Below are 20,012 nucleotides of genomic sequence, written 5' to 3'. Positions count from 1 at the left end.
CCCCCCGGCACCTTTTTTTTTTAATTAAAAAAAAAAAAAGCAGAAGCAAGTTTTATTTATTTATTTTAATTTTTGGTTACACTCTGGGACATGTAGAATCTTAGTTCCCTGACCAGGGATCGAACCCACACCCCTTGCTTAAATGACAGATTCTTAACCGCTGGACCGCAAGGAAGTCTTTGGAGAATCTTTTTTCTGATGGACTGTTCCTGGGCAGCCTCCAGGATCACTAGCCTCGGCCACATTGGAGGAAAGGCAGAGTTTGGGGCATGTTCCCAATAACTAGGGTTGCCAGGTAAAATGCAGAATGTCAAGTTAAATTTGAAACTCAGGTAAAAAGTAATTTTTATTTACATTCATGTCCCATGTATTTCCTGAGACATACTTACAGTTAAAAATCTATCTGAAATCCAAACCTAATTGGGCATCTTGTATTCTTATTGATGTCTGGAAATTCCACCAGTAATCCCCATTCTTTAGATTGCTTTCACTCTCTCCTTTTGCTAATCATAAAAATACCAGACAGGATTTATGTGCATGAATGTCACGTCTGCCTTGTATTAAAAGTGCACTGTGAGTAAGTGAGGGTTTGGTATATGTACGTTTTCTGTGCAGGTAGCCAGCAATGAGAAGCAAACCAAGCTCTGCTGCAAAAGAGGGCCCCACTTCATCCCCCAGCAGGTCTCGTGTGAGGTTCCAAGCCCCAGGACCTTCTGCCATGAACACCCCTCCACTTGCCCACCCTCACTTGTAAAATGGCAACTTGGCAGAACCAGTGAAAGGACTCAGTTTGGGCTTCCATCCCTGGGAATTGCTGAAGCCAGCCTAGCTTGGTATGGTAAATCCCCTACATATGAACAAGTTGCATTCCAGGGAGTGTGTTCGTAAGTCCAACAGAGTTAGCTTAGGTACCCAGCTAACACCATCGGCTGTATAGTACTGGACTGTTCATAGTTTATAGTACTTTTCACACAAATGATACATAAGAAGCAAACAAGAAGCATCTATAATCTTACAGCCCCTTGGAAAGTACAGTAGTCGGTACATCAGCTGGCATACAGCCACTGCCATTGAGTCAACAGGTAAGAAGAGTTACTGGCTGGAGGAGTGGGAGATGGTGGAGATAGAAGATCATCAGCAATAGGAGACAGAGGGCAAACTGATGTCAGTCACACCTGATGTTGACGGCACAGGTTCTGGTTCCTTTCTGGAACCGGATGCACATTAGCATCTTTGAAAGTTCGCAACATGAAGGTTTGTATGTAGGGGGCTTACTGTACTCAAGGTTCCTGGAAAGATCCAAAATGGGGAAATAGAGGGATTTCCCTGGCAGCCTGGTGAATATTCATCGGACAGATTGAGGCTGACGCTCAAATACTTTGGCCACCTGATGCAAAGGAGTCAGCTTATTGGAAAAGACCCTGATGCTGGGAAAGATCGAGGGCAGGAGAAGGGGACAACAGAGGACGAGATGGTTGTATGGTGTCATTGACTCAACGGACATGAGTTTGAGCAAACTCTGAGAGATAGTGAAGCACAAGGAAGCCTGGAGTGCTGCAGTCCATGGGATTGCAAGAGTCAGACATGAATTAGTGACGAAACAGCAACAACCAATGGTTAGGATTCGTCACTTTCACTGCCAGGGCCCAGGTTCAGTCCTTGGTCCAGGAGCTAAGATCCCCCAAGCTATGGAGCGTAGCCAAAAAAAAAAAAAAAAGAACAACAAAAAATACCAGAAAACAAAGCAAAACAAACAAACAAAAAAAGAGAAAGTAGAGGCTGGACTCCATATCCATTCCACTGTAGAGACAATTCATTTTGAGAATCGCAGTGTGTTAAGCTCGTTCTCTCTTCTCGGATGCTAGATGTGATAAAACTTGCCAGAGCTCCCCTAAATGGACAAGTTTTGCTTGGTTTCAAGACCAACCAGCCCCATGCCCATCCCCATCTTTGAGTTCTGAGGATCATGATGTCATCAGGAAAATCACAGACGATCCCCCCAGAGTGAAGGGAGCCTGTGTCTGTTCTCTTTAGGCAGAACGAGACCGTGATTCCTGGGGAGCTCCCCCTCGTGCAAGAGCTTACCTCCACGCTGCGGGAATGGGCTGTCATCTGGCGCAAGCTCTACGTGGTGAGTTATCCCCAGGCTTGGAGTTGATGGCACTATTCTTGGGCCCTCAGCCCATCTGTTCTGCTACAAGACGTCGGCCAGTCCTTAGCTCTGTATGTGGAGTGGGCGCGTCTTACTTGGACAGTGCAATGGCTGATAACCTGCAGACTTCCATCTTCTGGAGGAGGGCGGCTGATGATACAGGTGGTGGAGGAAGTGCCCATAAGGCATTAGGTTAGTAGTTTTCCTGTTGACATGCTGATTGTAAGGTTATGAGGATGACAACTGCAAATCCATCATCCTTTCTAAGTGATTGGAACTATTCATCGTCACAGCAGTCCTAGTCCTGTAAAGTAGATGTAATTATTGCCAGTTTTTCATTGGAGGGCTTTCCTGGTGGCTCAGACAGTAAAGAATCTGCCCACAGTGCAGGAGGCCTGGGTTCAATCCCTGGGTCAGGAAGATCCCCTGGAGATGTGAATGTCAACCCACTCCAGTATTCTTGCCTGGAGAATTCCACGGACAGAGGAGCCTGGTGGGCTACTGTCCATGCGGTCCCCTGAGTCGGACATGAGTGAGCAACTAAAAATATCAGTGGGGAGATTGGAGGACGTGCTCTTAGCCTGTCCATCTAACCCAGGGAACAGGCCTTTGGCCCTTGTCGGTGCTCCGTCGTGTTGAGGGCTCCAGTGAGGGCGGCTTTCCTGACTGTGCCCATTGCAGCTTGGCGGTGCCTAAATGTGGGCCACGTTACACCATGCTCTAGAGAGTCTTCTTGTTGAGGCCAGTTCTTAGCACTGTTTCTCACAGCAGTGGCTTGATGTCAGGATGCTAACAGGCCAGGTCAGTGGGAAATGACGCACAAACCAGCACATTCACTCGCTCATAAACCATCCTCCCAAGTTGGGCGTGTGGGTTTGTAATCAAGACCAGGTAAATCTACATATCCAGTGCTCCCATTTCATTTAGTTTATGTTTTCCAATTTCTCCATCGTTTTTTTTTGTTGTTGTAGTTGTTCTTTCTCAAGCCTTTATCAAGCATAGTAGAAAAACTTTTGCATACATACATAGCATGGATAGTATATATATATATATATATTTTAGAAAATTATGAATTTTTGCCTAGCTAAAAAATTTTAACATTGTTGCTGTTTTTAAAGACAAGTAAATTTAGCACTTAATATTTATCAGGCTGGGGACATCCCTGGGGGTCCAATGGCTAAGATTTCACACACTCAATGCAGGGGGCCTGGGTTCAATATCTGTTCAGGCAATTAGGTCCCACAAGCTGCAACTAACAGTTTGAATGCCATAACTAAAGATTCCACGTGCAAGTCAATGTATTAAAAAAATATTTATCAGGCTGAGAGCACCTGGGGCAGCCCTCTTGCAGGAGACCAAGAACTCTGAGTCTCGTGGCAGCAAGGGTACACCGGTGTCCACTTGAGGATGCTCTTTTCTCAACATTGAAATGCGCAGACACTGTTTCCTAAAGTTTCCTCTCTCCTGTAGGCTTCATGGGTAAGCGTCACAAAATTTTGCCTTCTGTAGGCATCTTCCAGACTTCCATGGCTAAGAATTCCCAGCAGTGTATATTCCCTTATATGTGAAAGTCATCAGCGAGGTAATGGACTCAGCTCAGTGCCTGGGAGGCAGTCTCTCTCTCTTTTTCTTTATGTGGCTATGCTCATCTTGGTTTTTGTTCAGTCATGTGTGGATTCTACATTTTAACTCTCAAAAGCCAGTCTTACTAAGTTATTGAGAGCACCTCATTCTAGACCCTCATTACTAAAAGCAGGAATCAAACTCATCCTAGCCTAACTTCTAAGAGTTAGTGTGAGATATTTCATCTCCCCAGGCTGTGGTTGTATAGGATGGACATGCAATAGAAATCACCAGCCCCTTCTGTGGAAAAGCATGTGATTTTTGTCTGCCAGCACATCCTTCAAGGCCCCATTTAAGTCATTTTTTCTTCATAATGTGTCTTCTAAACCCATCAATCCATAATGTTTCCTTCTGGGCTCTGGGAGCACTTACTGAAAAGTTGCTCTGGCCCCCGGGGCACGCTACCTTGTAATGCAAGTGGTCTTTTGATCTCTTTATGTTTCACCCAGGAGAGAGCTGACCTATAAGTCCTTAAATCACAAGCTCAGAGAGGAGAGAGATGCTGTTTTAAGCTCTTTGATCCCCATCGATCATCTTGTCTTTCTATTGAAAACACTCTCTGGTTCCAGTTAATTGATTGGTTAGTGGAGGATGTAACGAGGTTGGTGGATGGGTTAGTTCTTTAACAGATTCTTTCTGGAAATTGGTGAGTGGTGATACAGGTTAGCTAGTAAGTACTGGGAAATGAGATTTTTATAGCTGTAATATAACAAGCATGGGATGAACTAGACATTTCTGCTTGCTGAAAGACAACTCTCAAGCTTTAATTCATTGTCTGTGTCTAGTCCATGACCACAGGTAATTGTGCTGAGTCTGCTGTTGACCAGAAATGAGAAGTAAGTGAGGCAGAGAGGAAGATACGTCGTTCATGTATTTGGGCTTCCAGATCTCTTGAGTGCTGATTGAGGAACTTCCTGTGTGGAAGTTCCACTATTTAATAGCAGAATTGAGGTTCTAAGTTAAAAGAAATCCACCCCCCTCTTGGAGACCAGCACATTTCCCATCTTAATTTTCACTCTCATAAGGTAGTTATTTTGTTATTTGTGAATATTTTTTGATGACTTATAGCTGCAGTTGCTTGGCTAAAAGGCATTCAATTTGGGAATCTTCATCAGTTGATAAGGCTGAGAATTTGTTCCTGCTTTTGGTAACAAGGCTCACCCATTCAGAGATGATCCATTTCATATGGAAATCTTGGCTTTCTCCATTTTTTTCCCCCGTCCCTTCCTAAAGCATTGACAGTTCACTTTAGGCAGAATTTCTGAAATGCTTTCTCAAAAATTTGGGAGTTTGGGATGGACATGTACACATTGCTCTTTTAAAAATGGATAACCAACACCTACTGTCTAGCACAGGGAACTCTGCTCCATGTTAACGTGGCAGCCTGGATGGGAGGGGAGTTTGGAGGAGAATGGATACGTGTATATGTGTGGCTGAGTCCGTTTACTGTCCCTCTGAAACTATTACAACATTGTTAAGTATCTATATCCCAATATAAAATAAAAATTAATAAGAAATCTTTTATATCAAAGTAGCAAGCCTCAAATAGCAAGCCTTCACTGGGAAAAAAGGAAAAGGAACCCAAATTGATAGCTTTCAGTCCTCTTCCCCCACACACTCTGAGACATGCAAGTGTGCTCACATCCACGCATGCATGTGCACACTCACATACACACCCCTACATTTTGACCGGTGTGTCTTTTCTGAGTCTATGTCAGTTCCTTCAGTCTGTGTAAAGATAAATACAGATTTTACTAAAACACATCAGTACTTCTGTCTCTCATGCATTTTCTGCCACTGATTTTGAAACTAGGCATTCTCTCTGGTGTCTTTAAGAACATTTTAAAACCTCTGCATTTCTCTGTAACAGGTGTCTTTTCTTTTCAGCCTCAGTTCATGAGAAAATTAGGAGGTAGATATAGTGTCTTAAGTGAGAGGAAAATGCAATCTATTAACCAGATAAAGGCCAGCCATGTAGTTATTCTGGAAAGGAAAGATGTTTGTATAATTCTGGTTTCTTCTTAGCATTCAGACTGTAAGCTTGTGAAATTACCATAAATATGTTTTAAAGTGTGAAGGGGAGGCTGTGCTAGGGAACCGGGAACCCATTCATCCAGACTAGAAAAAAGTGGTAATTCCCACTCTTTCGCTCTTTTCTCTTTGTTGTATTAATGTTATTTATTGATTTTTCTTTTAATTATCTTCCTTGTATGCTTCAGTGAAGAAGCAAGCTATAGGGGACAGATGGGGATTAGAAATTAGGAGGCCTTCTTCCTCATCCCGGCTCTGCTGTAAGTGACCCTGGTTTTAGAGCCTGAAGTCTCCATGTATCTGCTGAATTTGGATCCCTCTGTAAAAATGATGTAAAATGTGCCTTGCTGATGCCATAGAGTCATGAGGGTATAAAAAGATGGTGGCTGTGAAAGATTGTGCAGACAAACCACCAAGGACTCTGCAAACTTGAGCATGACCATTTTTATTAAGTTTTTTTTTTTCACTGTGGACCATCTTTAAAGCTTTTATTGAATTTGTCACAATATTGCTTCTGTGTTTTATGTTTTGATTTTTTGGCTGCCAGTCACGTGGGATTCTAGCTCCTCGACCAGGGATCGAGCCCACACCCCCTGCATTGGAAGGCCAAAAGTTAACCTCTGGACCACTAGGGAAATTCCAAGCATGAGCTTATTGATGTTTTAGCTGGAAGTAGTTGCCCTCCTGGGTGTCCTCCCGCGGGACAGCCTGGCTTGGCATTCCTTTGACCCGACTTGGAGACCCTGAAGCTCCCTTCTGCGCCCCACGTCCCCGCCCAAACGAAGGCCATTCCTTTGGCTTGTGTTGTCCTCTGAGGTGGTGTGGCCTTGAGCTGTCAGTAACCAGGCTACATGTCTCTCCCCATAGAATTGTGAGCCTCTGTAACTTAGGTTCCAGTCCCAGAGGCAGAGATCTTTACAGAAAGGAAAGGGGGAGCATGCCAGTGCGTCATGCAGATTTACCGCAGTTTCTGATGAGCTTTGCCTGTGCTGCCGATCCTGAGTTGGAGCGCGTGTACTGGGTGTGTTTTCACTGCTTGAATAGGAAAGGAGGGAACATGGTGGAGGAGGAAGTGGTCGCCTGGTGACACGGCAACACTGGGGACACTGGGGCAGACAGAGAGCCGGTTCTGAAATTCTGACTTGCTGGGAATTCCCTGGTGGTCCAGTGGGTAGGACTCCACACTGTCACTGTTGCAGGCCTGGGTTCAGTCCCTGGTCGGAGAACTATGATCCCATGAGCTGCATGACGTGGCCAGAAAAAAAAAGTTCTGACTTGCTCCCTTTGTTGTTTGGTTGCTAAGTCATGTCTGACTCTTACGCAGCTTCATGGACCGTAGCCCACCAGACTCTTCTGTCCATGGGATTTCCCAGCAAGAATACTGGAGTGGGTTGCCATTTCCTGCTCCCTTACTTGGTATATATGCTTTCATTATATTCAGAAAAAATACCAAACCTGATAATGCAAACATAAAGAACAGATTCTGAGAGCAGAGATTTTGATTGATGGTGTTCCATTGGTGGATTTTACAAATGAGGGCAAGTCCTTTGACCTCCTGAATTTTCTTTTCTTCTGCCTCAGTGGTAATTATATATTATACCTGCATTGCAGATTGGCTGTAGAATTCAATAGGATAATCTGTGTCGAACTCCTGAGACAGTGCCTGCATCTTGTGGGCAAGATGTCACAGCCCCTGACCGACTCTCACTTTAAAACACTGCTTCATGAAAGAGCTGATTTGTGATGAAAGGATCCATGTCGAATTTTGCCTTGAAGTTGTTCCAAAATCACTGCAGATGGTGATTGCAGCCATGAAATTAAAAGACGCTTACTCCTTGGAAGGAAAGTTGTGACCAACCTAGATAGCATATTAAAAAGCAGAGACATTACTTTGCCAACAAAGGTCCATCTAGTCAAGGCTATGGTTTTTCCAGTAGTCATGTATGGATGTGAGAGTTGGACTATAAAGAAAGCTGAGTGCCGAAGAATTGATGCTTTTGAACTGTGGTGTTGGAGAAGACTCGAGAGAGTCCCTTGGACTGCAAGGAGATCCAACCAGTCCATCCTAAAGGAGATCAGTCCTGGGTGTTCATTGGAAGGACTGATGCTGAAGCTGAGACTCCAATACTTTGGCCACCTGATGCGAAGAGTTGACTCATTTGAAAAGACCCTGATGCTGGGAGGGATTGAGGGCAGGAGGAGAAGGGGACGACAGAGGATGAGATAGTTGGATGACATCACTGACTCGATGGACATGGGTTTGTGTAAACTCTCAGGAGTTGGTGATGGACAGGGAGGCCTGGCATGCTGCAGTTCATGGGGTTGCAAAGAGTCGGACACGACTGAGTGACTGAACTGAACTGTCTAAGGGTGTATCTGCCACCTACCCCATGGATTCCCTTCCAGCCACAGGGTTACTCAGCTACATTAGGTGAATAGTATTTCATCTTTTATTTTCTGTGGCCTCTCAGGATCTTTCAGGTTTTCTCTAGCCGAGGAAAGTAGATCCAGTGAGCTGAACTTTGGTTTCTTTTCCTTCCTCCCTGCTCCATGTGAGTTCACCCAGATAGAAGGGCGGACTCCTATGCGTTGAAAAACTTTTATGTGACAGATGGATGTAATATCTTAAGTTTACTTTTCTAGTGACAACCCAGTTATACTTTCTGAATATGCGCAAATCTCTATCCCACCTTCCAAATGTCCTGTTTTCTCAACTTAAAATCAGGTCTTGAAAAGTGGCAAGTTAAATTGTATTTTTTTAATGAGTTTTATTTATTTATTTAATTTTTGGCCACACTCTGCAGCATGTGGGATCCTAGTACCCGGATTAGGGATCAAACCAGAGCCCCCCACTCCCCCTACGTTAGAACACAGAGTCCCAACCACTAGATGGCCAAGGAATTCCCTAGAGTATATTTGTGTGGGTGTCGGGGTCAAACTTTTTGTGAGACGGACTGTCCCAGGAATTGTGAGATGTTTGGTCGTCATAAACACATTCTCTCTCACCTCACCCTGAGATTAAGTGCTGTTTCCCACTTTCCAACTGGAGAAGTGGTTTGGTGAGGTTCGGTCAGCCAGATTGTTCGGTTCATACAAGTTGAGACTGAACCTGATCCGATTCTCTTATGGGAAAGAGATCACAAAAGAGCCTGGCGGTGGAAAGTGGTTAATACATCATCTTTTTGAATCAAGTGAACTTAATTGCTAAAATGTACTCTATTGATATGGGCTTTTCTGATGGCTTAGTGGTAAAGAATCTGCCTGCCAGTGCAAGAGACATGGGTGCAATCTCTGGTCCAGGAAGATTCCCAGGAGATGGAAATGACAACCCACTCCAGTATTCTTGCTTAGGAAATCCCATGAGCAGAGGAGCCTGGCAGGCTACAGTCTGTGGGGCCACAAAGAGTCGGACACAACTTAGCAACTAAAGAACAGCTTCATTGATGAGACTTCTCTGGTCTAGTGGTTAAGGCTCTGAACTTCCACTGCTGGGAACAGGGGTTCATCCCTGGTCAGGGAATTAAGATCCTGCATGTCATGTGGCACAGCCAATAAATATATAAAAATAAAAAATTAATAAAATGTTCTTTGTTTGAAAGTATCAGTCTCCTCTCATTGAAAATTTGCCAGCCAAATAGAACCTAGGGCCAGCATCCGCTGGATCATCGAAAAAGCAAGAGAGTTCCAGAAAAACATCTGCTTTTCCTTTATTGACTATGCCAAAGCCTTTGACTGTGTGGATCACAACAAACTGGAACAATTCTGAAAGAGATGGTAATACCAGACCACCTGGTATTCCTGAGAAATGTGTATGCAGGTCAAGAAGCAACAGTTAGAACTGGACATGGAAAAACAGACTGGTTCTAAATCGGGAAAGGAGTACATCAAGGCTGTATATTGTCACCCTGCTTATGCTTATTTAACTTATATGCAGAGTACATCATGAGAAATGCTGGACTGGATGAAGCACAAGCTGGAATCAAGATTGTCGGGAGAAATATCAATAACCTCAGATATGCAGATGATACCACCCTTATGGCAGAAAGTGAAGAAGAGCTAAAGAGTCTCTTGATGAAAGTGAAAGAGGAGAGTGAAAGAGTTGGTTTAAAGCTCAATATTTAGAAAACTAAGATCATGGCACCTGATCCCATCACTTCCTGGCTAATAGATGGGGAAACAGTGACAGACTTTATTTTCTTGGGCTCCAAAATCACTACAGATGGTGACTGCAGCCATGAAATTAAAAGAGGCTTTCTCCTTGGAAGGAAAGTTATGACCAACCTAGAGAGCATATTAAAAAGCAGAGACATTACTTTGCCAACAAAGGTCCATCTAGTCAAGGCTATGGTTTTTCCAGTAGTCATGTATGGATGTGAGAGTTGGACTGTGAAGAAAGCTGAGCGCTGAAGAATTGGTGCTTTTGAACTGTAGTGTTGGAGAAGACTCGAGAGAGTCCCTTGGACTGCAAGGAGATCCAACCAGTCCATCCTAAAGGAACTCAGTGCTGAATATTCATTGGAAGGACTGATGCTGAAGCTGAGACTCCGATACTTTGGCCACCTGATGTGAAGAACTGACTCTGTGGAAAAGACCCTGATGCTGGGAAAGATTGAGGGCAGGAGGAGAAGGGGATGACAGAGGATGAGATGGTTGCATGGCATCACCGACTCGATGGACACGAGTTTGAGCAAGCTCCGGGAGTTGGTGATGGACAGGGAAGCCTGGCGTGCTGCAGTCCATGGGATCGCAAAGAGTCGGACATGACTGAGTGACTGAGTCTGAACTGAACTGAACCAGACCCACTCCTGTAATATACATTTTAAGATAACAGGATTAGTCAGAAGGTTTTCAGGAAGGAGAAACTGTTCTCAAACAGGATACATTGTTGTTATATACTCCCTATTACAGAGTTTAAACTGAGTTGTTTGTTTTCTAATCATCAGTTCTGGGTTTAAAGAAAAAAAGGAATCTAGAGAGAGAGAAAAAAATAAGCATTTGTCCTTTCCTCCTCCTTGAGAATTCCACCCCTGTCTCCTCCTTGAGAACCCCAGACCCCTTTCTCCTCCTCGGAGATCCTGGACTTTTTGTCAATCTGTCTAGGAATTGACTCTCTCTCCCCGCTTTTCTTTTAGGAGAATTATGATGCCAAGGGAAAGGGGCATCATTTTCATTCCATAACTACTTGGCTCCTAAGTTGTTGAGGCAACATATTCTCCTAACCCTCATATTGAGGGTCTCTGATCCAGGGGCCCCAAATAATAGTTGGAAGAGGTTGTGGCTCTCCTAGGAGCCTGGACAACCATTTGTAACAGGAAAGATTTTGAACGGTCAGAAACAAATGCAGTTATACAGTTAGAGCTGCAGGGAGCAAACAGTAAAAACAGAACAGTTAGAATTATTACAATTCAGGTAGTTTTCCTCTGTGGGGAGCTTGTTAATGTTTCCCAAAGTGAGGTGACTGAGGCTTCAGGAGAATCCGTCAGCCTGAATCATCTTGTTCACGTGTTTAGTAAAGTGAGTAGCATTAGTACTCATATCTGTTATATATGTACAGCACTGGGTATGAATAATGGCACAAGTTCCTCGTTTTGTAGCCGTTAGAATATCTAAGGCCAATCTGTTTTGTAAAACCACCTTTCTAATTTGTATTTGTTCAGCATTAAGGGCTGAAAGTTAGAGCGTCAACTTGTAGTATAACATCTGATCTGTAGTTCCCAGAGAGGGAACGCATGTTGTAGGCAGATGATCATGCCAGTGAAATACAGATCCTGCCCAGGGAGTTTAAGGTGTGGTAGATAGGAGGCTTCTCTGGAAGTTCTGAGAATATGAAGCCATGAGGAAAAGTTAGACCTAGGGTGCATCTTCCCATCCAGCCAGCAGAAAGCCACACCCATGGGTAAGAACCACATATCCAGTAGGCCCCGTTTGGAGCGAACCAGCATGACTGAGGGATCCAGTCCCAATCAGTTCCCAGCCAGGCAAGAGGGGGACCTGAACTGGGTTTGGAAAACACAGGGCTGACTGCATTGTAGATTTCTGGAGGCAAAAATCCCAGTTGTCTCCAATCATTATAATTAAGTTGGCTAACTTCTGGGGATGGCTCTATTTGTTCCCAGCATATGGGAGCATTAGATAATAGGTGTCCCTTTTTTAGGAGTTAGCCATATGACCTCATCCCATATTTGATAAACATCAGGTAGAAAACCACCATATCTAGACCCATTTACCTTCTTTTGTGCAGCAAAATAGTCATTAAACCAAGTTAAAGCATGATCAGAATATAAGTTACATTATGTCCATAGTTGCATCAGTCTGTCTTAGGATTGTTAGATGTCATCAGATCAAGAAGAGGATCACATATGATTGTTGTTAGTGAAGGTATTCTCAGAGTTGAAGAAAGTCCTTTCCTTAAAGTGGAAAAACTCACCATGGAAAGTCTTCAGTTGATGAGGAGGGGAGTGCTCTGCAGACCCAGCAATTAGACTGATTGTGGAATGCAGCGTAGGAATGAGTCCAGGACAGGAAGGCACTGTCATGAGGGTCAAACGGCAGACTCCGGACTTTTGGAGTCAGCAGAAGCAAGCCCACCTAGATTCTCAGGCCCATCTTGGTTCCTGGCTCAACAGCGGCTTGTTTGACTCAAAGGCTGGGTCAGGTGTTAGCCTCCTGGTAATGTCAGTTGGAAAGCTAAAAGCTGAGTTACATAGTTAATTTTAAGATTTCAGGATCTATGACAATATCTGTGCAGGAAAACAGCCTGTCATAGAGACAGTCCCTTCTTAGGGGCAGTTTGAGCCCTCATTAAAGCAACAGGTAGAACTTTAAACCAACTGTCTTGTTTTTCCTGAGTTAGCTTATGCAGATGTCTCTTAATAATGTCATTAGCTTTTTTCTACCTTTCCTGAAGATTGGGGTCTCCAGGAACAGTGTAAGTGATATTCTATTCCTAGAGCTTTTGACACCCCTTGAGTTACAGCAGCTTTAAAGGTGGAGCATTGTTGCTCTGAACTTTAGAGTTTAAGATCCCACTTACCATGAGAAGTCAGTACAATAAAATTTTGCCCTTTAGTAAACTTATGAGGTTTATGCATTAGCAAAACAATAGTAACAATTACCCTTAAGCAATGTGGCCATAGCCTTTATTTTCAGTACCGAAGAAACTAAACTCTGATCCTGTGGGCAGGCTCAAAGTTGGAGCCTGCAAGAGAGCAATTTGAAGAGCCTTAAAGCCTTTTGAGTGACTAGAGACCAAACTCGTTTATTGGTTTGGGCCTGCTGAGCCTCAGTTATAAAGGCCAAGCAAATTCCCCATAACATGGAATCCAAATGTGGCAGTAGCCTGTAATGCCCAAGAATCCTTTCAGTTGTCTTGAAGTCATAGGTAGAAAATGATCTAATCTAGGTTTAACTCTAGAAAACATTCTTCAAATCAATGATTGAAAAATATTTGGCTCGTCCAGACAGCCCCTTTACGGTAGTGGAGCACGAGGAAAGCAGGCCAGGGGGCTTTAGTGAGCAGAAAGTTGCCCCAGTGTCCAAAAGAAAATCGACTGATTGGCCCCCCACAGTTACAATACCCAGGGTTCCTCAAGTGTTACTAGGATGGGAGCTTGTGTGGGGACTCCCAGGCACCTTCAGTCCCAGTGGTCTTGAGAGTCTGACCCCTGCCTCGGGCCTACACCTAGGAGGGCAGTCTCTTCTTCGGTGTGGTCCTTTGCAGAGAGGACATGGAGCCGGGGGCGACTTAGATGCCTGAGGGCAATCTTGCTCAAGATACCCTCCTTTCCAGAGTAATAACAAGTCAGGCCCTTATCACCTGGGTCCCTCTGGGCATTTTTCTCAGGCTGTTTCAGAGCAGGTCTAACAGCCTTTGTTGGGACTTCAGTCTTTTGCCTGGTTCTTTTTTGCCTCTTATTTTCCTCCTTATATTATCTACCGTGATACACCAACTGAACCAGCTGTAACAGTTTTTCTGAAGACTGATTTGGTCCAAATGCCTGTTTTAGTAACTTATGGCAGATATCTGGAGCTGACTGAGTGAGAAATCTGTCTTTTAAGATCATTCCTCCTCTTGTACTTTCAAGATTGATATCAGTAAACTTGTGGAGAGCCTCCTGTAGTCTGTACTAGGAGATTATCAGCAATTTCCTTCTTTCCCTGTTCTGTGTCAGCCAACTGAACATAGTTTAAAGTCTTAGCGTGTGCTTACTCAAGTCCTACAAGAATACATCTGGCAAAGTGGCTCTGTTATGGGAACTGTTTGGCTCCCAGTAGGAAGGAGGGCTATTTCATGTTCCCTCTTTCCCCTTGTCTCATGTTCAAGCCATTCATCTCCAAAAGTAGTAGCTTCCCCCAAAACTTGAGCTCTTAAGTCAGGAGTCAGCATCTGTCCCAAGATATGCATTACATCTCTCCAAGTAATGTCATGAAGTAAGTTAGTCCCATAAAGTCTTCTATATACTTTTCAGTTCACTTCAGTTGCTCAGTCGTGTCTGACTCTTTGTGACCCCAAGGACTGCAGCACACCAGGTCTCCCTGTCCATCACCAACTCCGGGTTTACTCAAACTCATGTCCATTGAGTCATTGATGCCATCCAACCATCTCATCCTCTGTTAACCCCTTCTCCTCCTGCCTTCAATCTTTCCCAACATCAGGGTCTTTTCAAATGAGTCAGCTCTTCGCATCAGGTGGCCAAAGTATTGGAGTTTCAGCTTCAACATCAGTCCTTTCAGTGAAAATTTAGGACTGATTTCCTTTAGGATGGACTGGTTGGTCCTTACAGTCCAAGGGACTCTCAAGAGTCTTCTCCTACACCATAGTTCAAAAGCATCAATTCTTTGGTGCTCAGCTTTCCTTATAGTCCAACTCTCACATCCATACATGACTACTGGAAAAACCATAGCCTTGACCAGATGGACCTTTGTTGGCAAAGTAACGTCTCTGCTTTTTAATATGCTGTCTAGGTTGGTCATAACTTCTTCCAAGGAGTAAGTGTCCTTTAATTTCATGACTGCAGTCACCATCTGCAGTGATTTTGGAGCCCAAAAAAATAAAGTCTGCCACTGTTTCCACTGTATCTCCATCTATTTCCCATGAAGTGATGGGACCGGATGCCATGATCTTTGTTTTCTGATCTTTAAGCCAACTTTTTCACTCTCCTCCTTCACTTTCATCAAGAGGCTCTTTAGTTATATACTTTTCTGAATCCTCTAAATAGTCTCGACTGCAGTTGGTACTGTTTAAATTTCTCCCGAGACTGAGGCAACCCCTGCTGGAAGGGTGCCCTGATTCTCAGCCTGTTCACTTGGGAGCCCCAGATACAGGGGCAAAGTAGGAGGACAGGAGGGAGCTGAAGGTTTCACACCCAGATCTGCACCCTTATGACTTAAGTCTGGCATGTCTCTCAGAGAGATAAAGAGCGACACATATGTCACTTCTTCTCATTTCTCTTCTTTTCTATGGAACTGGTCTAGTTGTAAAATGGTATTGCAATTGAGAGATACTTTAACAGGCCAGTGTTCCCCATCTTCCAAATGATACCGTGGCCATTCAGTATCAAAGAAGAAGATCGGGCATGTGTTTTTGAATTCTGGGGATCCAACTTGTCCCAGCTTTTTTTTTTTTTCCTTAAATACATTTTAAAGGAGTGGTTTCAGAACTGTTAGCTCCCATCTGTAAGAAAGAAAAAGTGACCTCCACAGCCATGTCTTCTTTTCGACAGAAGCGTCCTTCCCTGCTCTAGATGGGGGTGTAGACAGGCTCCCCACTGAAGCTTTCCATCCCTGGTCAGACTTAGTCTGCCCTGTACCAACACAGGCATCTTCCTCGTCCCTCCTGGTTCTACCACCAGGGCAGGGTGGAGATGCACCAGGGGTAGACCTGATAGCATCCCAGATTGAGTTAGTTTCATAGCTCCAAAACCTGTGATTTGCCCTTTTCTTCGGATGTCACCTGCGGTGGAGCAGAGTAGCTTTCCGGGAATGTTTCCGAAGCTAGTACCACTAGGGGGGAGGGATCCAGCTTACGTGTCTGTGCCCATTCCTAAGTACAGTCCTGACCTCGGTAGAAGCGGTGAGTCATTGCCACCTCACTGTAGCAAAAGAGGTGGTGGAGGGTTGGCTAGTGAGGCAAACGTGATTTTTGTCCTCGAGCTACTAGGACCAGTCCCTCCAGTTCAGTTCCATAGTTTCCACAAAAGAACATCTAAGGAGTTGAGACAGAAGCCACCAGAGAGCCTCCTCTGCTCCACCAAGAGCTAGCGCTACCAAAGGGAGAAGCCCACTTGGACTTCCAGTCTGAACAGGTCCTGCAGTTCCCAGTCTGTGTCCTCAGAAACCTCATGGCCACCAGCAGTGCTTCTGTCTGTATAGATCGGAGGCACAACCATGGCAGAGACTCACTTTCAGGCCACTGGCCCCTGAGGCAGGCAGCCAAGCTAGTAACCTCTTGCCTGAGAATCACTCCTGGAGCTAGAGTTCCAGCTCTCCATACGTGCGCCTAGTAACTTTCTAGCAAGGCTTGCCTAGTCTAGCAAGGCTAAGCGCTTCCATACATGGGGTTTCTAAGTAAAAGTACGCAATAACAGCATGGATCACAAGTCCCTTGAAAGTCTATGATCCGACAGATTGTTAGTAGTTCTAATTCCGCACGCGCTTATGAAGTGGTCAAAGAGCCAGGAAAAGCTGACCGAGAAAGGAAAGTTCAGTCCACATGCTTCGCCCATTTCTGACTGCTCACCTTGCAGGGATATTGGGTGTCTCTTGGCATTGGCAGACCAGTTAAAAGCCTGATAAGGCTCCCCCTTTTGGCACTGCCTTCAGTCAGTATGAGGCACTGGGAAACCTAAGAGCAGGGTTCAATGCTCGCTTCACGCAGGGCGTGTCATTCATTCACACAGGCGCACGGTAGAGTTGGTAAAGCCAAGCAGAAAACGTGTGTACTGAGAAAGCAGAGAGGCTGAGCTCTGCGTGTTCTTGCTTTGTCCTGAAGATCCCGGACAAGCCCCCAAGATGATCGCTTACCGAGAATGATGTCAGATTTGTGATCTCCAAAGAAAAAGATTTAGCTTCAGAACCAGGGACCAGGCTTGATCACTTAAGAGCTTTTGTGTAGCAGAGTTTTATTAAAATATGAAAAGGGACAGAGAAGCGTCTGACACAGACATCAGAAGGGGGCTGAAGAGTGCCCCCTCGCTAGTGTTAGCAGGGAAGTTATAAATTTTTTAATTTTATTACAGTAAATCAAAAGAATGTCTCAAGTTTGTGGAAATTGTACCCACTCCCACAATTTATGTTTTAGGATAACAGGATTAAAACTTAACAATAGAAAGATCCTACCAGATCCACTCCCATAATACACATTTTAAGATATCAGGATTAGTCAGGTTTTCAGGAAGGAGAAACTGTCCTCAAGCAGGATACATTGTTGTATAATCCCTAGTACAGAGTTTAAACTGAGTTGTTTGTTGTGTAATCATCAATTCTGGGTTTAAAGCAAAAAACATTTTTATGTGACTAAGAAATATGGGGAGGGGGGACGCGTTTGTCCTTAACTCCTCCTTGAAAATTCCAGACCGCTTTCTCCTCCTTGAGAACCCCAGAGCCTTTCTCCTCCTCAGAACCCCGGACTTCTTATCCGTCTGCCCAGGAATTGACTCTCTGAGTACTTAAGCTGGCCTCGTGGTTGAAACTGACATCTGGTCCCTTATTCCCAAAGGACAGAAAAGTCCTGTAGAAGCCTTCGTCCTGGTGCCCGAGTTCTTCACCTGTGGGTCACAAGCCCTGTTTCAATGTGTGGCCCTCATGAGAGGCAAGAGGAGCTGGGATGAGGCCAGAAGAGGGCAGAGGAGGTGCTTTGGGTATTTTTCCAGTTTTGTTTTCCTCTGATTATGGTACCTGGCTTTTAGGGTTTCTTGTACTGCTTCCAGAGGCAAAATCTGTCTTTTACTGGAATCTTTTCTTTAAAAGCTGAGCTTGCACTAGCCAGGCAAAGCCTTTGTCTGACAGAGAAAGCACTAGACTGAGTGGGAAGGTGTGGTTCCCGTCTTCCCAGAACTGAGGGTCAGCGCAGCACAGTACACAGAGAGACCTGGATACCATCCTGGATCCCACGGGGTCCAGATACTCGGAAAAGACGCGAGATTCATTTCGAAGAGCTATTATTATATGGGGGCAATTTGATACAGAGCCACCCCAGTGTGTGAATACATCAGAGTGAGATGGTCAGATACAGTTAATCAGGAAGTTGCTTAGAGGAGTAATTGAATGTAATATCTCAGCCTTGGACTCCAAGACGCTTATCCTGGGGAACGGATCTTGGAGCCGGTCCCCTTATTTTACAGATGGTCATATCCCAGAGGGAATACTTTGCTCAAAGTCACTTAGCAAGTTGGTGATCAAATTAAAGATGGAAACTAATAAGCTCCTGTACTTCCAGCAAAGAACGATTACAGGGAGGAGGAGGGGTTGGTGAGCAGAGGCAATCCTGACTCTCTTGCAGAGGGAGAAGTGAGCTAGAGGCCCAGAGCAGAGGCTTTTGACTGTGGTCTGCGTTCTTTGGGAAAGAAGATGGAGAATAGAATCTGGCTTTTCTGACACCCAGTGAGTGACACCATTGTCTCCATGACCCCGGAATGTCTAAATTCCTCAATGGATGGTTTCTGTATTCCTGCTACTATTGAAGACAAAGCTGTTTTTCTTTTCCTCCTGTCACTTTGTTTTTATCTCCAGAAAATTTTTTTTTTTTTTTTTTTTAAATATATGGTTTGTATTGGAGGTGGCTCAGCGGTAAAGAAGCCTCTTGCCCTTGCGGGAGATACGGGTTTGATCCCTGGGTCACGAAGATCCCATGGAGAAGGAAAAGGCAACCTGCTTCAGTATTCTTGCCTGGGAAATTCCATGGACAGAGGAGCCTGGCAGGCTGCAGTCCATGGGGTTGAAGAGTCAGACACGATTTAGTGACTAAATAACAATAAGAATAGCTATTTAATTGACTTACAGTGTTGTGTTAGTTCAGGTGTATAGCAAAGTGAATCAGTTATGTATACATATACCCACACTTCTGGATTCTTTCCCCATATAGGAGAACAGCATTGAGTAGCGTTCTCTGTGCCATCCAGTCGGTCCTCATTAGTTATCTGTTATGTATATAGTGGTGTTTATCTGTCAGTTCCGACCTCCCAGTTTATCCCTTCCCTTCTCCCTGTGCCCCCAGGTAACCATAAGAATCATAAAAACATACCCAGAATAGAAATGTAAAAAGTGAAACCTCAAAGATCGCCAAGCGGGAGACATTTTCAGCAAATGCAGAAATATCTATACTGTCTGGTTGGAGGAGCATTTAGCTTTCTCTATTTTGTGTAGCTCGACAACTAAGGAGAACCTACTGCGTTGCTCGGAGCTCTCCGCTCAGTCCTCTGGCGTGACCTAGATGGGAAGGGAATCCTACCCAGAGGGGATGTAAGTATGTGTGTATTCACTTTGCTCTGCAACAAAACACAACATAGCATCGTACAGCAACTACAATAGAAATTCATTTAAAAAAAGTTCCTCGAACTGAAACCAGAGTCATTTTAACTCCGAGCTGTCACAGTTTGCTTTCCGTTCACTCCTGTGTCCAGACTTGTGCTGACTTTTGCAGGGAGGATCAAAGACATTATTAAATACATTCCTTGCCCTCCTGAATTATGTGACAGTGTGCGTGTGTGTGCTCAGTCACTCAGTTGTGTCTGACTCTTTGTAACCCCATAGACTGGATGAAGCCCCCCCAGGCTCCTCTTTCCATGGAATTCTCCAGGCAAGAATACTGGAGTGGGTTGCCGTTGCCTTCTCCAGAGGATCTTCCTGATCCAGGGATTGAACCCACGTCTGCTGTGTCTCTTGCATTGCAGGTGGATTCTTAACCCGCTGAATCACCAGGGAATGCCCGCTAGTACAGAGACTGAAGTTAGTAGGGCTAGAGATGGTCGGAAAGGCACCCTAACGGGGAGTAAGGATGGAGACCTGAGTCTTTGACTCCTGGTTTTATAGGCAGAGCTTGATTTTCCCCTCTCCTGTCCTCACTTGCTTTCCCAGGAATCCATAAAGTGTCAGGAACCAGCTCCTGCACAGAACATCCTCTTAGAACAATCTTAGGAATGTGGTTAATAAAATCCATTTTCTTACAATCGGAGACTGCATCCTTTGGTGTGTTCCAGCCTGTCTATTC

At 44.6% G+C, this 20,012-nt stretch overlaps 1 protein-coding gene across 2 annotated transcripts in view; it reads left to right on the top strand.

The window, feature by feature from the left end:
- DOCK5 (dedicator of cytokinesis 5) overlaps positions 1-20,012 on the top strand; it is a 281,193-nt gene that overhangs the window by 107,412 nt on the left and 153,769 nt on the right. For both annotated transcript variants that reach the window (XR_006345828.1, XM_043927733.1), the window contains exon 5: positions 2,035-2,131. Coding sequence is in view for 1 of the 2 variants with exons in the window: in XM_043927733.1 (XP_043783668.1) it covers positions 2,035-2,131 (97 nt within the window). In the remaining variant the exon portion in view is untranslated. The remainder of the gene's footprint in view (positions 1-2,034; positions 2,132-20,012) is intronic.

This window comes from Cervus elaphus, chromosome 16, assembly GCF_910594005.1.
Source record: "Cervus elaphus chromosome 16, mCerEla1.1, whole genome shotgun sequence".
NCBI classification, from domain to species: Eukaryota; Metazoa; Chordata; class Mammalia; order Artiodactyla; family Cervidae; genus Cervus; species Cervus elaphus.
This window is presented reverse-complemented; position numbering and strand designations above follow the sequence as displayed.